Source organism: Rhinopithecus bieti, unplaced genomic scaffold (genome assembly GCF_001698545.2).
Source record: "Rhinopithecus bieti isolate Rb0 unplaced genomic scaffold, ASM169854v2 scaffold_36315, whole genome shotgun sequence".
Lineage (NCBI taxonomy): Eukaryota > Metazoa > Chordata > Mammalia > Primates > Cercopithecidae > Rhinopithecus > Rhinopithecus bieti.
The window spans coordinates 1273872-1293523 of NW_016815814.1; the positions used below are offsets into that span (position 1 = coordinate 1273872).

The window sequence follows — 19652 nt, forward strand, 5'->3', positions numbered from 1 at the left end:
TGTGGTGAGGGGTGCTGTATCTTAGGGGAGAGAAACTTCCCCGTGTCCTCTGAATGAAACTCTGATGGGAGGCCCACGTTTGCCTTCATTCCTGAGTATACTGTTTAGGAAACACATGACCTTATCCTGCCCTGCTCCGGAGCATCACCCCTCATCAAGAAAGCAAGTGATCAGCAAGTAGTTTTAGGGGTCAGACCAAGCACTGGAGCCCAAGCCAGCTTTCTGAAAGAGGGAGAGGAGGCAGCTTAAATAGACATCCTAAACAGGAAAAATGAATCTCTAAGATCAACCCTCATAAAGAAATCCTTTAAGACTTACCAAGTCAGACCACATTAAGACATTTTGGCTGCCTTCCAAAGCAACAGGGACTTAACCAGATAAATTCATTGAAAAATATTTTGAATATTGCAAAATTCAATTTGGCCTTGGGTGACACTGCTTCCAATAACAAAAGGTTTATTTTGAAAATATTTCCCAAGAATATAAACTGAATGCCACACAGTATCATAATAGATTCCTATTACGGTAAAATACTTCTAAATAATAATAATCTGTAGCACTTACTGTGTGTTAAGTGCTTTCTAAGCACATATATATACGTTCCTTTATAGTCTTCACCATCTAACCATGAGGTGGGAGCTCTTATTGTCCTCATTATACCAATGAGGACACTGAGAGAGAGGTGAAGAAACTTGCTCAGGGTCACACAGCTGGTATTCGGTGGAGCACTGCTTGGCTGTTCTAATGGTCCTAGCTGTCCTCACCCAGAGGTAACTGTTAGAAAACAATCAAAGGGACTATAATAGTGTTCACTGCCTGCTGCTACCAGGCCTGCCCACCTCTTCTTTAAGAACCCACTGTAAGGTTTTTCTTTTCTTTTTCTGGACTTGAAAATGTGCTTGTTTTTGAATCTCCATAGAAAGGACTCGGGCTGACTCATTAGGATTTTTTACCCTCAGAATAAAATGGTTATGTAGCCTTAAGTGTTTAAAACAATATTTAACTCTTGCAGCTGCTCTGGTAAGAATCTGTTTAAAATCTCAGTGAAATCCAGCCCAGCCTGGAGGGTACTAATTAACCCAAGACTTATGCCTGTCCTGGGTCTCTCCTTCCACACTTGTCTGCTGCAATTCAACCCTTTCCAGAAGTCACTGCCACATGGTCCACATCTTGGTTGAGCCTCTCATCTCATGCATTTGCCACCTCTTTAACATGTCATCCGAAGCCATTTCCCCTTGCTTTTCAAGCCCAGTGCTCTGTCTGTGGCCTTGGTTCAGTTCAGCTGTACACACAGATGTGAATTCCCTCACACTGTGTGCTAAATGCTGAAGTTTCAGAGGGAAAATGAAGATGAGTCCCTGTCCTGGAGAGGCTCACTGTCTATTATACCCTGCGGCTCTTCCATGGAAGAACTAAAATACAGGAAATGAAGATGCCATGGCAGTGGAACAGTGGCCACTTCACACTCACGGACTCCACAGCACACACGGATTCGCAGAAAGGCATGGCACAGGCTAAAAATAGACATGTCACAGGGAATGTTTTTTTTTCTTTATTAGGCTATTACTTTGTTTGGACTTTTCCCAGTCTAAGATCCAGGGAACAGAAATTGACAGCCAGACATTTACCATTTGGGATTATCATCAGGGTGGATTATTCCAGGCCCTAAGTTATTTTGGGGAGACATTGTCGTGTGGTGACTCCATATGACAATGATAGGGAGGAGGCAGGTTTTTATTGATCTTGTAGCCAAAGCGCTTAGCCCAGTGCTGGACACACAGTAGGTATGTCCTACAAAAGTTGCTAAAATCAATGAAATAAAGGTAAGTGCCATTCTTTATTGTTGAAAATAAAGAGGTCAGGCCAGAGACACTTTCTCAGATAGGTAGACTAGTTACTAAGATCAGGGAGGCCTTAGAAGAGTATAGCTTGGGCAACTCAACAAATGTGTGTGTGTGTATGTGTGTGTACCGTACATACAGAGGCATATATGTTCATTACATGTCAAATAACACTCATCATTTATGGTGTCCTGTGGCTCTTTCTTAAGCACCAAAACTAGAGTGGTCACCCCAGTTGCCCCACCCAAGGGGTATGGCCATTGGCAATCTTACACCCTAACTCATACTGACTGCTGATGACTCATGGTTCCATTGATCAATGTCAGTTCACATCAATTTTGTATAAATTGTATAAAAAAACACAAGATTTGTCTCCCATCTTTAGTTTTTTAAAAATCCCTTTCTCTCTACTCATGGTCTGTGAACTTTATGTCACCCTTCGCCTTCCATGGCCTGAAGTTTGGGGCACTTACCACGGTGCAGCAGAGGGGCCAGAACCACCAGAGGAGAGCCAGGGCTAGGAGCAGGAACAGGATCAGCAGGGCGATGGCCAGGATGGAGCCGTCAGACTGCGGGGGCCAAGAGAGAGGCGGTCAGCAGTGGGATGGGACCATGTGTGGTCTTCCCTCCCCAAACTCCCATCATCGATATGCAGATTTAAGGCTCAGAGAGCAGCACAATTTGCCAAGCAAATGGTTGAAACTCCACTCATCATTCTGGGACTCATGGCCCTGCAACACACTCTGTTTAGCCAATTTTCAAGGGAAATGAATTTATCTTTTCAGAGAGGCCTTGTTCTTCTCTTTGAGGAACATTCTGAAGGACCAACTTTATAAGAGACAGAGCAGGCATGAACATGGACTGCTCATCTGGCCCTGGAACACTATCCCCTGCCCGGTGACAGCCTCCTCACTGGGTCTGATGTCCCAGTCTCTGCCTGGGCTGACTCAGGACCGTTGTACTCTGAATTCAGCCTGCTCCCCCAAACCCATTCACATAAGTGCATGTAACAGATTCATAAAGCTATCGATGGAAAGTCTATAGCCTGCTGATGGGATGGGAAAAGCCTTGTAGGGTCTGTGAATCCAGGGGTTAGGGGCAGAACAACTGCTGCTGAACCTGGGAGGTAAGGGGCTACAGTCAGATCAAGTGGCTATGTGGGAATGAGGGAGGGAGGAAGGCATCCAGGACCAGTTTTATCCACTTCAAAATGTGGCGAGACCAGTCTTAGACACCGTTTTTGTGGACTGAGATGGCTTTTAGCAAACAGAGGCCCCACTTGGTATCAACATTCTGAGTTGCTGGTTCAAGGAAGCCGCTTGGGAACACGGGTCTAAGTCCCCTCCACCCTGCCTCCCTACAGCTACTGGCAGTGCAAATCAGCAAAACTTTCTAGGAGACAGGGGGCAAATTGTGATAGGTATCAAAAGCTTCCTTCTGCATAGAAGTGGCTATTCCATTTTTAGAAAATAATCAGATATGTTTGTACAGATAATAACAATGAAAACATAAATGGTTAACAATTAGGGAAAGTTAAATAATGCATTGCAGAATTACCATGCAATCGGTTACTATGTAGACATTATATTGTCAAATAATTATTTATTCATATTTTTTGTGACAGGGTCTCACTTGGGTTGGAGTGTAGTGGTGTGATCATAGCTCACTGCAGCCTTGAACTCCTGGGCTCAAGGGATCCACCCATCTCAGCCTCCTGAGTAGCTGAGACTGAAGGTGCACGTGACCATGCTGGGCTAATTATTTTTTTTGTTTTTTGTAGAGATGGAGTCTCACTTTGTTGTCCAGGCTTTTCTTGAACTCCTGGGCTCATGTGATTCTTCTGCCTTGGCATCCCCCTGTGCTGGGTCTATAGGTGTGAGCTATTGTGCCCAGCCATATTGTCAAATAATATTTAAATGATATTTAAACAAAATGACAAAACACTCCTGGTATAATGAGTAGATTTATGTATATGTATGTCGAAAGTGAGAGAGACAGAAAGACTGTCTGATATTTACTAGTTTTTAAAATTTATATTTACTAAATTATTAACAGTAATTTTACTGGTAGTGGGTTTATGGTAATTTTCCTTTTAAAATCTAGTTTCTTTGATAAAGAAAGAATCTAGTTTCTTTCATAAAGAAGTTTTGCTAAAGAAAACTTCAGTAGTTTATTTTCTCATTATGGGGGGCTTCTCACTTTGGTGTTAGAGCTCACTGGGCCCAGGGATTCTTATCCAGGGTCAGGGGATCTATGGGGTACCCACATGGGCTCAGTGGATAGACACTGTGACCCTCCTGAAATGATACCTGGGATGTTTAGTGCAAGTGTCTTCAGGGGAGATGGTTCACAGCACTGTCAGATTCTCAAAGCTGCTCCCTCTCCTCCATTACAGGGAAGGGAGGCTGGGTGGTCTGTCCAGGGTAACGCAGCAGGTGAATAGCAGAGCTGGGATGTGGCTTGCTCCCACTCTGAGTGCTCAGCAGGGGCTTCTGGAAGCTGTTTAAAGGCAGCTCTTACTTGTTGAAACTCCCTGGAATGTCTTTGACCAAAAAGCCAGGGAACTAAACACCTCTGGTCCCTAGCCAGGGCTTGGGAATGCCAGACTGCCCCCAGGGGAGCTGCAGCCGCACAAATGCAGGTGCAGGGCTGGGCAGCCCAGGAGTAGCTGGGGGAGGGGAGAGAGTGCAGGGGCCAGACGATGGACAAGCCATGGCAGAGGGGACGCTCTGGGTTGCAACATTTATACACGGGTGATGGCAGAGAGCGATGGACTCAGTAGTGACAGAATGAAATTACATGTGTTTTCCAAACTTAGGGCTCGCCAAGGACAACCCTCTTAATCTCTCAGTCTCTACAGCCCACATTCATAACAGGAAGATAATAAACCTCACTTGCCTCACTGCATTGACATGGGGATAAAATGATGTAAGCTATCTTATCAAACACTGAGCTGGAACTCACTCTCCCTTTAGTTCTCCAGGGTAAAAAACATGGTGAGCATTTCAGATCATAAATCTATCTGCATCTGGAATAATAAGTGGTTCTGGTCAGCGAGAGGCTTACAAAACAGCAGTACTTCAATAAAGTCTACAATGTTTACTCACATTATACACAATTTCCCCTCTCCCTGGTTTTATTTTTTCACTTTAGGCGGATGAACTAAAGCAGAAGGGCTGATATATTTTGGGGGAATTTTTTTCACTTCCTTCTAGAAGAAGGTTTTCCACGAAGTAGTGAGAGTGAAGGACTTGGTGCAGAATGGGAGAGTGGAGGCTTCCACATTGGGAGATTTCCTGGCTTTGGATAAAGTGATGACTGGCTTTTCTCCAGCCAAGCTTGGTGCCCCTAATGAGGAACAAACTGTCCCCCTAATGAGGCCCAGTTCCCTTGGCTGTGGTGGAGGAAGACAGCCGGGGGGCTCAGGAAGGGGAGAGGTGCAGGAAAGGGGGTCCCGGTGGGTAGAAATGCATGGGGCAGGCACTCCTTGAGGAACTTTATCCTCCTCTGGAGACAGCTCTGGGATAAAGCCCCCAAACGTACTGTCTGGTTGTTTTGTTTTGTTTTGTTTTGAGACGGAGTCTGGTACTGTCGTCCAGGCTGGAGCGCAGTGGTGCGATCTCGGCTCACTGCAAGCTCCGCCTCCCAGGGTCACGCCATTCTCCTGCCTCAGCCTCCCAAGTAGCTGGGACTACAGGCGACCGCCACCATGCCCGGCTAATTTTTTTGTATTTGTAGTAGAGAAGAGGTTTCACCATTTTAGCCAGGATGGTCTTGATCTCCTGACCTTGTGATCTGCCCGTCTCAGCCTCCCAAAGTGCTGGGATTACAGGTGTGAGCCACCGCACCCAGCCATGTACTGTCCGTTTTTTGAGATCTTCCAGAAACCACTGGATATCCAGTTCAAAAGAAGGAAAGGCATGACTTTTTGATAAACTTAGAGCTAAAGCTGACGTTTTAGAAGGAGATAACATGTACATGCAACCTCAGAGGTTCATTCATTTATTCATTCAGGAAACATTTATTGAGGGTCTATTCTTTCCCCATTAAGCAGAACCAGGAAATACAGGATTGATTGGCTAGTTAAGATGCTCGTGTTCCACTGGCTAATGGGGCCAGGGCATTCATATAAACAATTAACCACATGCAGTGTTCTACGTGTTACTCAAGAGCTGTACATCCTGTACCTTTTGTGTCAGGTAGTGAACAAAATAGGCAGTCTTTATTTTTAAAGAGCTTACATTTTGGTTGAATAAGAATAATGACAATGATGATAATAACATTGTTGCTAGCACAGTGAACATTCACTGAGCATTTACTATGTGCCAAGCAGGGTTTACGTACTAACATGCTTTCCTTATGCTAACTCATTTAATTCTCATTAACAATCTTGTGAATTCAATAATATTGTCTTTCTCATCTCACTAAAAATACCAAGGCAGGGAGAGATGGAGAAAATTGCTGATGGCCACGTGGAGAAGCCAAAATTTAAACGTGGGCAGTTTGGTTCCATAGCTCACAGCAGACTAGCCGGCTATTGTTCTTAGCAAGTAGCCAAGTACTGAAGAGCTGAGTGTCTGGGAACTAGCACTTCACTGAGGAGGTGACACTCCGCAGAGCAGGGCCAAGGAGGTGTCAGCATTCCTGCACAAAAAGGCAAGCACAAATGCCTGGGGTGGGGCAGGGGCAGTAGAGGTCCACATGCTGGGAGCACAGCATGAGTGCGGGTGGTAAGGAGGTGGGGTCCCCACTGTGGGAGGACACACAAGCCAGGCTGAGGAGTGTGGCTTCCATCCTGAGCCCAGGGGAACCCTTAGTGGCTTTAACCTGGTGACACTGGGGCATCGTGATCAGATTTGCTTCTTGGAAAGCAAATGCTGTGGACACTGGAGAGTATGGACTGGAGGAGGGAAAGATTCAGAATAGAAGGCCCAGGTGTAAGACAGCTGCAATTCTGCCCAATTCTTCTGGGCAGTGTCATTTCCTGAGGTCACTCTTGAAACGCTTGCATTTTGATGACTGTGTTCAGTGCTAACTTACTTAACAACAGCTAACCACTGTGCTCAGTGCTATCTATGCATTCTCTCATTTAATTCAGTGAGCCTCGGTAAAACAGCCTTGTAGGAACCATTACCCCCTTTTGCAGATAAGGAAAACTGAGACTCAGTGAAGATATGTAACTCACTCAAGACCTCCACATACCACCTATGGACATACTTATTTTTATATGTTCACAATGTTAATGTTACAAAACTGGGATTTGAATCCATGTGGTCTAATTTTAGAACCTTGACACCCCCTCCCACACTTAACCATTACACTATAACTTCAGATTTATAACAATTTAGTTAAGAAATATCTGTACTTTAAAGACTAAACTTTAAGCAGATGCAACAGAAGTTGAGACCATGTTTACAGTTGCTCCTTCCGCTTTGATAGAAGCAGTTCATTCACATGACCCAGCGTGGATGTGCACACAGCATGGGTGAATGTGGACTTCAGAGGAAAGTCAGAGAGGGAGGGGGACCATGGTAGAGGCTGCCTTCCCTTCAGATTCTTGGCTTGGAGTTTTAATCAATTACCTTGTGAAGAGGGACTGACAGCTAATGTGAGAAAGCCTCTAGTTACCTATTGAATGTACATCAATATTAGAATAGAAATAGATGCACATCTGCATTGTTTAGTAAATAGTATTTGCTTCATTCGCAAAATAGTTCGGTTATGCTAAACCAGTCCTTTTTCATCTTTACGATGTTCCAAGATGAAGACACCCGGGTGCTAAGGAGCAGGCTCTGCCAGTGGCTGGGAGGCACATGGAGTGCAGCAGAGCTCACACGGCATAGCCTGACCCCACACAGCCTGGCTCCGCTCTGCACTGTTTTACTCTGGGGCAGACTGCCTCAACTACTTGGGCTCTGGCCTCCATGCTGCCCTCTTATGCCCCGGTTCACTGTCTGTTGGCATACTCTGTGCTAACCGCCACCTGCTCCCAAGATCTCCTTCCTAGATTGGACCCCAGGAGGGTTGGGACCACTGCTCACAGCCTAACTCAGGACTGATGTGTGAGCTTGGTTTCTGTTCTCCCTCTTCACCAGGGAAAGGGTGGCCAGGACAGGTGAGACCTTAGGGCCGCATAGACACCACTCTGGAACTAAGTGAGACCATCTGGGCCAGAGGTCCCCCTTGCGGAGTTGTGCCTGCCCAGGCCTCATCTCAGATGAGAGCTGGCAGGGCGCAAGGCAGCTCTGAGAATGGGTGCTCCCCGACCCACACGTTCAGATCCATTCTCCATGATCCATCTGAGAGTCCGCATTGGGCAGGGGGAGTCTGGAGTGGGGACCTGCATGGACCTCACTTTATGACACAGATGAGAGTGGAAGCTGACCTGTCCAGCCCAGCAGATTCTCAGTGTTTGCTGTCCTTGGCAGTGCCACCTGCCCTTACCAGGCAGCCCCTACATGTAGTTCACCACAAACCTTCGAAAAAGATTCCAGAGGGGGAGAAACAGCAAACAGCCACACATGGAGTCTTACCAATGTTATTTTCTCAACAGCCTAAGTATCAACACAAGTCCAATTCTTATTTTATAAAAAAAAAATGGAAATAAAGTTTAAAAAATCAACATGGCTTTTAATTTTAACAATTTTAACAGCAAGTGGTGGGGGGAGTTCTCAGATGAGCAATTGGAGCTGGAAGCACTTCTGTGGTCAAGCAGGCAGCCCATGGGGGTGCACCTTCCTGTTGGGGGATCATCCTTTTTTTCTTCAATGGAATATTTTTAAGCCTCGTCAAATGTTCACACAGAGGCCCACTATTAAGGAGGCAGACAGGCAATATTAAATATGAAGGCAGGACAAGCTCAGCCCCGCTCCTTCCTTTGGGCATGTGTCATTAGGGATGACATTCTCTGAAGGCTGCCCGGCTTGAATGGCCAAATCCCTGCATCATGGCTTTCTTTAATTCCCTCTACTCCCAACTCACAAAATGAGGACCTCTCTTTTAAGACGAGAAGGCATTGTTCTCAAAGGTATACGTTTGGAACTTCAATAATGAAAGCATCTCTTGCTTGGCAGGTGGAATGTAGGCAATTTTGGATTTTTAATGCATGGCATGGGGCGGGAGTGAAATATCTTGCCAGGGCTTGTTTGCTGTATAATGGGAGAGAACCAGGCTTCTGGATGATACAGCAGCAAACACTGCTGCTCCTTTCTGTTTTGTTTTGCGGGAAACGGAGGAGGATAGAATGGAGAGGGATTAGTGGGAGACTGGGGGAAGTTCAACATAAAGAAACTGTGAAATCCTCCAGCTCAAAGTTGGGCCTGTGCCAGCATTCTGCCTGATGCCCACCGTGTGGGGTGACTATGGAGCTGATGAAGTGCCTCCAGTGAGGCCTTGAAAACTGTGTTGGTTAAGGAGGGAATGTTTCCTGCCCCTCCTAACGTTTCTTTCCATGTTGGGGCACTCAGTGTGTGTAACTCCAGGCCTGTCTCTGCCCTGCACTCATTCAGTAAATAAGCAAAGTGTAAACGGATCATGTTTGGCTCCTCTCTCCTCGTTTTTGGGAGTGTGCTGCCTGGAGGGAGCAGGCGGTATTCTCTGCTATTCCATGCAAGCAGGTGTTGTGGGGCCTGATGCAATTTTGTGGAGGCTCTTTAAGAAAGAGAACATAAAAATACAAATGCAAAATTATAAGGGCCGCTCCCCTGGCCTTAGAAGGGCCTAGCAGGGACCCATACAAGTGAGGGTCCCTAAAGCTTAAGTGAATCAGGCCCCATAAGTCTGCCTCTGGCTGTGCACCTTCCCTGGACAGGCCCCCTGCCTGCAATCAGACTGGTAAATCTATTTAGCTCTGGGCTTCAATTTCCAGCCTGATTGCTGCCACACTCAGCCAAAATCTCCAGCTCACAGTAATGCTGTGCTGAGGTTTTCATGTATCATTTTTGGCCTCATTTTTCAGTTTATTCACAATCAAGGCAGGAAAGAGGCACGCTTTATTGCTCTCACAACAGTGACCCCAATATCTCCTATTTTAACTAACCCCAGGATAGGTCCCGGTAACTAGAACAATTATATTTCTACAACAACAGTATGGTCAATTTCTGAAGGAAGAGGTTATCAGAAGCCTCTCTGGTGGCTGGTGGGTTTGCTGTAGTTCTATAGTCTTTAGGTCTTGCTAGGTTGTGCAAGATTCTGAGTAGCAACCACTGAAGCCACTGAAGATACTTGGATGCTTTCCCACGGTTAGTTTATCTTGTAAACATTTAACATGAAACAATGAATTAGTAGGTTGATTCTGCCACATTGAAGAGATATTAGCCAATCTCTGCCAGAAATATGACAGGAAAATAGCTGAGGACCCATTAGAGCTTCTTGAGAGCCGGCAAAGGTCTTTCTCTGGATTCTCCCCTCCACAGGGCACCTGGGGATGCAGCTGATGATGTGAGGCTCCCCAGAGGCCTGCCCTCCACTCCCTCTCCCCCTTTCTCTGGTACAGAGTGAGGGTGCCTACGAAGCACTTTAGAGTGCCTTCAAGGGAAAGAGACCCTTTAGCGGGGGCAGCTCTGTTACACTAACCTTGTGACTTCAATGGCAATCTGCTTGTTCTAATTACAAAGACAATCGTGGTGAGAGGGAAACAGCAGAGATCAAGGAACTATGTCTGCTTCACTCTGCTCCAAGGGGAGACCCTGAGGGCAGAGTGAGAGGCGCATCAGCCACTGGGCAGAGGGAAGCTGGAGGCTGGAGGCCTCTGCACACCTGCCGCTGTCCCTCTGTGAGCACCAGGAAGGGGTTCACAGGACTGGCGCCTCGGAGGCATCACATTCCAGTACTCTGAGTGGAATTGAGAACCATCCCAAGCAGCTGGTCTGAGCTGTTTCCTGCCCAGACAAAACTGGCAAAGCACGGGCAAGTTTTATTTTGAAAGATGAAATTTAAGCCATTCTATTACTGCTGAGCAGTTCTAGATGGGCAAGCCTAGAGATCAAAATTCTCTCTCTTCCAGAGCTTATATATTCTGTTATTTCTGGTAGGCACCTTAGGGATGATCTAACTCATCCGCCCACTCTGCCCTGCATGTTTTTGAAATTCTATTCCTCTGGCATCTGTGACTCTCCCAGTCTCCCTCTTATCTCTGACCATTCCTTTCCACTTTCCTCATGGGCTTCTTCTTGTACTTAACCCTTTAAATGTCAGCATGCCCTAGGAAGTCATCTTTTTTCTCCTCTTTATAAATTGCGGAGCCATATACACCATTTTGTTATTTTTAAATGTACAATTCAGTGGCATTAAGTACATTTATGATATTGTGCGACTGATGGATCCATTCTTGTCCATGGCTGGTTTTCTTTCTAAAACTCTCCATGGATTGTCTCATTTCCTCCCATAGTTTAAACTCTCATCTAGATAGGGATGACTTAAATCATCATCTCTAGCCTAGATCTCTCCTCATGCTTCAGGGTCATATTCAGGACAATTCAATTGTCCAGTAGGTCCTATTGATATGTCAAACTCAGCTGTTCACACTGAACTCACTGTTCTCCTCTTCAAAGCTACATGATTTCCTCCTCTCATTTGATGGCATCGTTTATCAGCCCAAGTTGGAAACTTGGAAGTCAACCTCAGGTGCCTTTTCCTCCCTCTCTTCCTTCTCCAATATAACACCTGCCATCAGTATATCCTGATCCTCTGATCTAAATACTTCTCAAATCTTCCCCTGTCTACTTCATCTCCAATATCATTGATCAGGCTTAGGATCTCATTCTTTCTTTCCTGGACTATTGCAGCGATCTCTATTGGTTTCTCCACCACCGGTATTACTGTCAGGAATTCCATCTTCTACACTGCAGTTGGAACCATTTATGGCTCTAAACCCTAAAATGGTATTCTGATAGGGTTGCCTGCCCATGAACTTTTTAATAGCTCATCATTGCCCACAGAGTTCTTAACATTTGAGAATTTTGTAGAAGTGATACATCCCTTTCCTCATGAAAGTACACATTCACATTTACGCACAGGCTCACGCATTTTTTATTACTATTTTAGGGGGTCCATGAAATCCCTGGAATCTATTTGTGGACTGTTAGGTACAAGGCTTTGAGTCTTTAGCCCATACAAGCCCTCTTTTATCTCTCCAGCACCTCCCCCTTCCTCCTCCCTCCTTACACTTTGTGCTTTCACAGAACTAAATGGCATTAGCTTCCCATACATACCCCGCTCTTCTGTCATGGTCTTCTCCCTGAGACACTCTTTCTAACTATCATTGCTTGGCTATCTGTTATTCATCTTTCAAGTCTTGGCTCAGGCACCACCTGATTTATTCATACCTAACATATTTATTGAACACCTACCATGTGCTAGCCCCTCTCCAAGTACTGGAGAACAAGAGCGTAAAATGGACACGGTTTTGCCAATCACGGACCTTGTCATTGAGTGGGAAACAGAGACCAGTAAATACCACCACTGAACTCTGCGTTTGTGCTCTTTTTTTATCCTAATCATAGCTCTATCTTACCATCTACTCTATTTTTAGAGTATATTATTATGTTCTTGTCTCTGCCACTGAACTAGAAGCCCCTAGAAGACACATATCTGCTTTACTCGTATTTGTACCTGTGAGACATAGTATAGTGTTTCAAATACAAATTGCCACTAAATGCCATTCAAGTGTTTATTAGAATGAGGGGAATGAGGATTTAGCAGGCTGATGCCGTCTATAGTTAGCGGGTAGCAGGGATGGCGCTGGAGCCTGTTTCCTGTGGCTGCTCTATTCCCCTCCATGGTCTCATTCCTGTTAATGGCGGCATCAACCTCATTGCAAAGAGCTTGGGCCTTGGAGGCAGGAAAAGATGATCCAAATCCTAAACTTCTAATTACTAATATGTGGGCTTTGAGTAAGTTACACAACCTCTTTAAGCCTTCCTTTTTTTTTTTTTTTTTTTTTTTATGATGTCAAGTTATTTATACTGTTGGTAGTTAAAGACATACACTAAAACTACTCCAAGAATGGAACAAATATGTGGACTTGTAAAATTATTTTTAAGACTGACAACATAGGGGACTTCGCTGGTTCTCATAACCCAGCATCTATTTCGGGGTATCAATGGGGCCTGGAGGCAGTGGGAGAAAACAAACTTCAAGGGGCAGATGCTGCTGGGACCAGGCAAAAAGCCTTCACACCCTAAGGTCCTCGCTGTCATACACCAGCCCACTGCAAAGTATCATTCATTCATGACAGATGGATGACATGAAAGTCAATATACACAGTTAACCCACTTTGACACATTCATTCTTCACCTTTTTTTTTCAATACAATTCATCTTAAATTATATTAAGACATAAAACAGACCTGCTTTTGCACATCCATTACTGACATGTCTCCCAGGGTCAGGCAGAAGGAAACAGAATGATTGTCACACAATTGCTAATTGTCGAGACCCAAGACAGACTCACCCACGAGTACTCCTGCACACCAGGTACTGCTTGTTGACTTGTGCACACTGGACTCAAAGACTTTTGAAAACTGCTCTTGCCCCTGAAACCTAAAACTCCACTGTCTGTCCTTCAGAATCATTGTAAATCTTTCCAATGATGGACGGATGAATGTAAGACTTCCTTTTCTTTACGTATGTGAAATTGAGATAATTCCTGCTTCCCGGATTCATTCTGTGATGACATGAGACAAGGTATGCAGAGATCTCGGCACATGGCCAGCTTTCAAAAAATGGCACTTCCCTTTCCATCCTCCCCTTCCTTCTACGTCCAAGCCAAATTCCTGGTGATGTGCTCATGCTTGGCCAACGTAAATGAAGTTGATTTCTGTGAACAACCCTGTACTAACTGTGACTAGAGCTATGGTGTTAGTGGGTGGTCCCAGATTACACATTTGAGAAATTCACGCCCTTAAGATTGCCATCCGTGTGTCAAGAAAAGGGAAACCCAAGTGGATTTTCAAATGGTAAATTTAATATCCTTGATCAAAGTTGATTAACCGTAAATGAGGGTAACATAATGAAACATTATGATTCATTCTGGCCACCTGAGAGGTAATTTGGGCTAGAGATGACAATTAAATTGATAAGACACTGAAGATAGTAGATTCCTTAACCCAAAGTGGGGCAGTATAGAAAAAGTATTAGGTGCCTAAACCTTTGTGGAACTCTTTCTAAAAAGCATGGCTATAAAGCAATGAGGCTGTTCATGTAGTGAACATAACTGAACTCCCACATCCAAATGGATCTAATTATCTCCAATCTAGTGGCTTTGGAGGTTGGAGACTACCTCCAGTGATACAGCCATAGACCAAAGCAATTCTGAAACACCTCCCTTGGGACTCTTTCTAAAGTCAGTTTATAGGCCCCCAGAAGAAAATCTTATAATCTCTTAGTCATGCTTTGCTTTTCATGAAGGAGGCTCTGAGCTTGATAATCCATCATTCACCAGAACTGGTTCCTACAGCTTTTGGGGTTTTAGAAATCAAATGATGATGATATTCCCCTAATCCCCTACTGAGAATGTTCAAATACTGTGGCTTTAAAGTTATGACCATTTCAAAGCAGGAGTGCAGAATGTATTTGGAATAGTGACAGCATTGTTGGAGAAAGCATATGGTTTTCCAAAGCAAATCCTTTGAAGGAGCAGAAATCATATGGATGTGTAAATCCCAGTTTGCTATAAATCTTATTACTTTATGCCTTATATGAATAATACCAGAAGGACTGAGATAAGCCATCATTAATATGCAATTAAGGGGAGGATTGATGCCATACTCCTACAAACTCAAGCTTTGAGGCCCTTATCACAGAAGGTGATAAGTACTCTTGCGGTACTCTTGTCACCCTGACCCAGTCATGACATTTCATGTTACTTATGATGGTGAAGGTGATTAAAGTAAATCTTGGATTCATTCAGCACTTTCCTTTCTCTCCATAAAATGCATGGAGCTTGTTAATCAAAACCAGTTTTCAGAGAATAATCCAGACAAGATGTAGCTTGTTAGTACTTGGAGTACTTTAGTTCTTGGAAGTGGGATGCTGAAATAGCATTACAGAGAAGGTACTTAGTAATGTTCCAATATTATGACACTGGAAGAGAAAGGCTGCTGTCTCATTTTCATTTTTTGTTTTATTAAATATAGCAATTTGTTTACTTATCATTAATGTAGCTATTTATTTAATGTGTATATGCTCAGTTGGTCTGATTGATCATCCCTTATGTATTAGTTGGCATCACTGTTACCTATTATTGGTAAGTAAACATCATCTACAATATACCGTGGGCTGTTGCTTTAGATTATGAACTTGGAAAGGTGAATTTGGGTGGTACCTCAAAAAGACAGATGCTTACCAGAGCATCTGTCATCTATGATCAACCATCAATCTGTCATCTATGATCAACCAGATGTAACCATGGTGATCAATTCCTTAAAGCAATGTCGTTAAACTGTGTAATAGGGTGTCAAGAAACCAAGAAATTATTTCCCATTGAGTTTCTAATGCATGCTCAGCAGTAGGAGGCCTAGAAAGATGGACATCAGTTTCTAACCCTGAAAGAGGTTGTCAGAGTCCAGTTACAAAGTCAGGACTGATTCTCAGGGCTTGCCTGAAGAGCAGTACAGGTAAAATACAGTTAAACTCTCAAAGCTGCTGCAATCTGCAGTGCCTGAACTCAGAGCAGAGGGAGTTAGGAGGCTTGCAGAGGCCACTGAGTCATCCTGGGGCAGGTCCAGACAGCACTGGGCTAGGCCTTAAGGCCATAGTGAAATTGGATAGGTGAAAGAAGAGAGGGCATTCCAGAAGGAAAATGAAATGTGATTAAAGGCACAGAGTAGGAATGGACATAATTTTATTTAGAGCGAAGATGTATGAAATACAAAATTGCCATTCAACATTTTTATCTGTTAGAGGTCAGTACATTCACAAATTTTAAGGTCAGTAGGTAGGGGCTAACTGAGGCTGCCAGGTCAAACTCCATCGTAAGGAGCATTTTGTAGATATTTACTTTGGCTGAGTTTGCACCTTTTATATATGATCTCAAGAATCTTGTGCTTTATAGATACCTATAAAGTATTTTAAGTCTGTAAATTTGGGCGATGCAGGTAAAATAAAATTGCCCTTTCATATTTCCTCAGCTTGCAAATGAAACGGTTTCCCTGATGCTGGGTTGTGTTGAAAAGAAACCCAGTAATATTTCAGTTGTCACTTATTCAAGTGCTTTTTATTTTTTTAAAAAATGAAACAAAACATGAAGCCCACTGCTTTGGGCCCTGACTAAACTAACATCTGTTTTAGTAGCCTCAGTAATGGCAAAGGAATGCTAGTTATGTATCGTTTGTGGCACTGACTCTTCTTTTGAGGAGAAATAAATTAACTCTCTGCCTTTTGCATTTCCTTGATGACCTAACGAATAGGTGAGAAGACGGCTGCTTTGCAAGAGGAAAGGTGTTTATATACCCTCATGGGACCTTGTCATTCTGTAGGGAACAGAGGGAGGAGTTTGACTGCTTTCTGGGAATGCAAACGATATAAATCCTGTCAGTCCCAAATACTATCCTGATTAGAAAATACACGTAAGGACCCTGGGGCGACTTGTAATTTAGTGCAATATGACTGTAAGCTGCCAACCAGGATAACATGATCCCGGTGGGTCACCTCCCATTCTCAGATAACCTAGCTCACTGATTTTGCCAATGTTGGATTATTTAAATAGTTGACAATTATTTTAGCGTTGGCAGAAAGGAGATCCTCTCAGATTTTCTCTGCTTTTTGGTCCTTTTCCCCAAACTATTAAATCTCTCCTCTTCCTCCTCCTCCCATTTCTCTTTCCCACAGACAACTCCTTCCCCCTCTACCAATTTTGTTTTCTTTTTTCTTTTTTGAGATGGAGTCTTGCTATTGTCGCCTGGGCTGGAGTGCGATGGTGCGATCTCGGCTCATTGCAATCTCCGTCTCCTGGGTTCTAGCAATTCTCTTGCCTCAGCCTCTTGAGTAGCTGAGATTACAGATGCCCGCTACCACATCGGCTAATTTTTGTATTTTTAGTAGATTCGGGGTTTCACCATGTTTGCCAGGCTGGTCTCGAACTCCTGACCTCAGATGATCCACCCGCCTTGGCCTCCCAAAGTGCTGGGATTATAGGCGTGAGCCACTGCGCCTGGCGGTTTTTTTTTTTTTTTTTTTTTTTTTTGAGACAGGGTCTCAGCATAGGGTGGCACAATCATGGCCCACTGCAGACTTGAATTCCTGGATTCAAGTGATCCTCCCACTTCAGCCTCCTGAGTAGCTGAGACTACATGCACACATGCTACCATGCCCAGCTAATTTTTCTATTTTTGTAGAGATAGGGTCTCACTGTGTTGCCCAGGCTCCCAATAACTTTTTGGATCCTCTTTTGATTTTGCACTTCTTCCTATAATTGTGCTTCTCTCAAATGGATTCACTGAACCAGAATGCTCAACCCAAATGACTAACTATCTGGAAAAGCCTCAATAACCCAGGAGGTGGCATAAATGGACACACTGGTTTTTCACTAAAGCTTGGATTCTTAGCCATATACTTTCTCTCAAGTTCTTACAGACTAGGAATCCTTATTTCATATGCAATTTATGTAAGCTTGGTTTTCTGATATTCAGGTACCCAGAAGCTTAAACTGTCAAATGAGAAGTGTAGAGGGGAGAATCTAGATTAGGAAACACAGGTATGAGATCAAGAAGTGAGAGACCAGAAAAAGTAGAACCATAAACTTAAAAAAAAGAGAAAACAACATAGTGATCAGAGACTGCTGTAGGGACAAACAGCTTTGCAAATTGAGAGTTTCATAGTAATTTGGCAAATTTTAGTTGGTGATAAAAATGGGGGAGAATAAAATGTACACATTTTACCATACTTTATAGCAACCATTTTGTGTACAAAGCCTTTCTAGGAAGGAGACTTAGGGGTAGGTGACGGATGAACTCAATTTGCATGTGTTTTCTTGATTAATGATTTCTCTCCAGCACTGCCCAGAACCCATAACAGCATTGACTTCAGCTTATCTTCCCATCCAGATTGACAGGCAAGTACACAGTTCTTTCTATACACACCTATTTCTCTTTTTACCTCTTCTATGCCCAACTAATAGTTTTCTTTGTTACCTCTCTATTTATCTTGTTTTCTATTCTGTTCTTTCTTGGTTTTGGCCTTCTCTTTTTTGAAAGGGCTTACTCTGTCATTCTTCTCTAATCTCCTGAGTTATATGCTTGGCTAACTGTCTTAAACTTTTATTCTTTTCTAACATAAACCCCTAAGATGACAAATTTCCCTGTTAGGACCACTTTAGCTGCATTCCAAGTTTTGGTTTTGGCATCTTCATAATTGGTCGGCTCTAAGTATTTTCTAATTTACATTATGATATTACTTTGACTCATAAATGCTTTGGGTGTATGTCTGAAATTTCAAAATATATGAGATTTCCAAAATTCATTGGTAACTTGATTGGCTATTGATTTCAATTGTTTTTTATTTGGTACCAGAATATGATCTATATGTCATTTTTATAAATTTGTTGAGACTTGGCTTATGGTACATGACTGCTTTTTTTAAAGTGTAAGAGTGTACTTTGTACTTAAAAAAGAATAGATATTCTCTGTTGTATGCAGATTTCCCATATACAGTAAGCCATTCTCCAAAGGGGAAAGGCTAGAGTTCTTATTTTCCACTGTGAATGGGAGTGGGCAGTGGAATATAAGTGACTGATCAGTTTCATTCACGATATATTTCATTATCTTTACTTTTGGCACAGTACAGACTGATAGAAAATATTTCTTTGCATTTCAGATGTATCTGTGGTAGGATGTCTTATTATTTTATGAGCTATTAGGGAAAAGACATCCCATTATATCATGATATAGTATTATGATCTGAAACATCTCAATTTTAGAGATGTTAAAATGTGGAAAGAAAAGTGTGTCTTAGATTTGATAAAGTATGATATTTCTGTCATTAGTCTTATAGTTGCATAACTCTTCATTTTATGCAACCAAAAAATTTTGGACCCTATTTTGAATGTTATGCTGGGGCTTTATCATGTGTCCACTAGATTATATTTAATTAAATTCTTCAAATCATTTATATTTTATTAATTCTTTTGGCTGCTTGATCTATTAATTACTGAGAGCATTGTATAGAAAACTCCTCCTGTGATGGTGGATTTATCAATTTCTCTTTGCAATTCTATCAATTTTTGCTTTATATATGCTGAGGATGTGTCATGAAGTGCAGATCAGAATTATGGCAACTTCTAGGTTAACTGTTCCTTTTAACATTACATAACGGTCCTCTTTATACCAATAATTTTTTGCCAATACGTTTTTTTATCAAATACTAATATAGCTATACTAGCTTTCTTTTGGTATTTGACTGATAAAACTTTTCACATGCCTTTATTTTCAATCTTTCTGCATCCTTATGTTTTATTGAATATATGTTTTATTATAAATCATATATAGCTGGATATTTTAAAAACATAATCTGTCAATCTGTGTTTTTAAACTGCTGAGTTTGGTCCATTATATTTATTTTGCTTACGGATTATTTTGATTTAACTTTTAGTTCTACCATCTATTTGCTTATCTCAGTGTTTTCAAAAGTATAGATTCAGAAAATATTTTTTTTTCTCAATTACTCTCAAAACAAGGAAACTTCAAACTTAGGGAAAACATTCTTTAAAATACTTAGATATAAAATATTGAAAGTCAATTGCTCAAACATCCAAGAAAAACAAATCAGCAAGAATCATCCAAAACATATTTTAAAAGATATTTTTATATATAACAAG

At 42.7% G+C, this 19652-nt stretch overlaps 1 protein-coding gene across 2 annotated transcripts in view; it reads right to left on the minus strand.

Moving 5' to 3' along the window:
* Window positions 1-19652, minus strand: part of ANTXR1 (ANTXR cell adhesion molecule 1) — a 250777-nt gene that overhangs the window by 102999 nt on the left and 128126 nt on the right. The window contains exon 13 of one of the 2 annotated variants that reach the window (XM_017853768.1): window positions 2315-2410. In XM_017853768.1, the coding sequence (XP_017709257.1) occupies window positions 2315-2410 (96 nt within the window). Of the gene's footprint in view, window positions 1-2314; window positions 2411-8453; window positions 9492-19652 lie in introns of those variants that run through there. The other variant, XM_017853767.1, reaches the window with a different exon arrangement.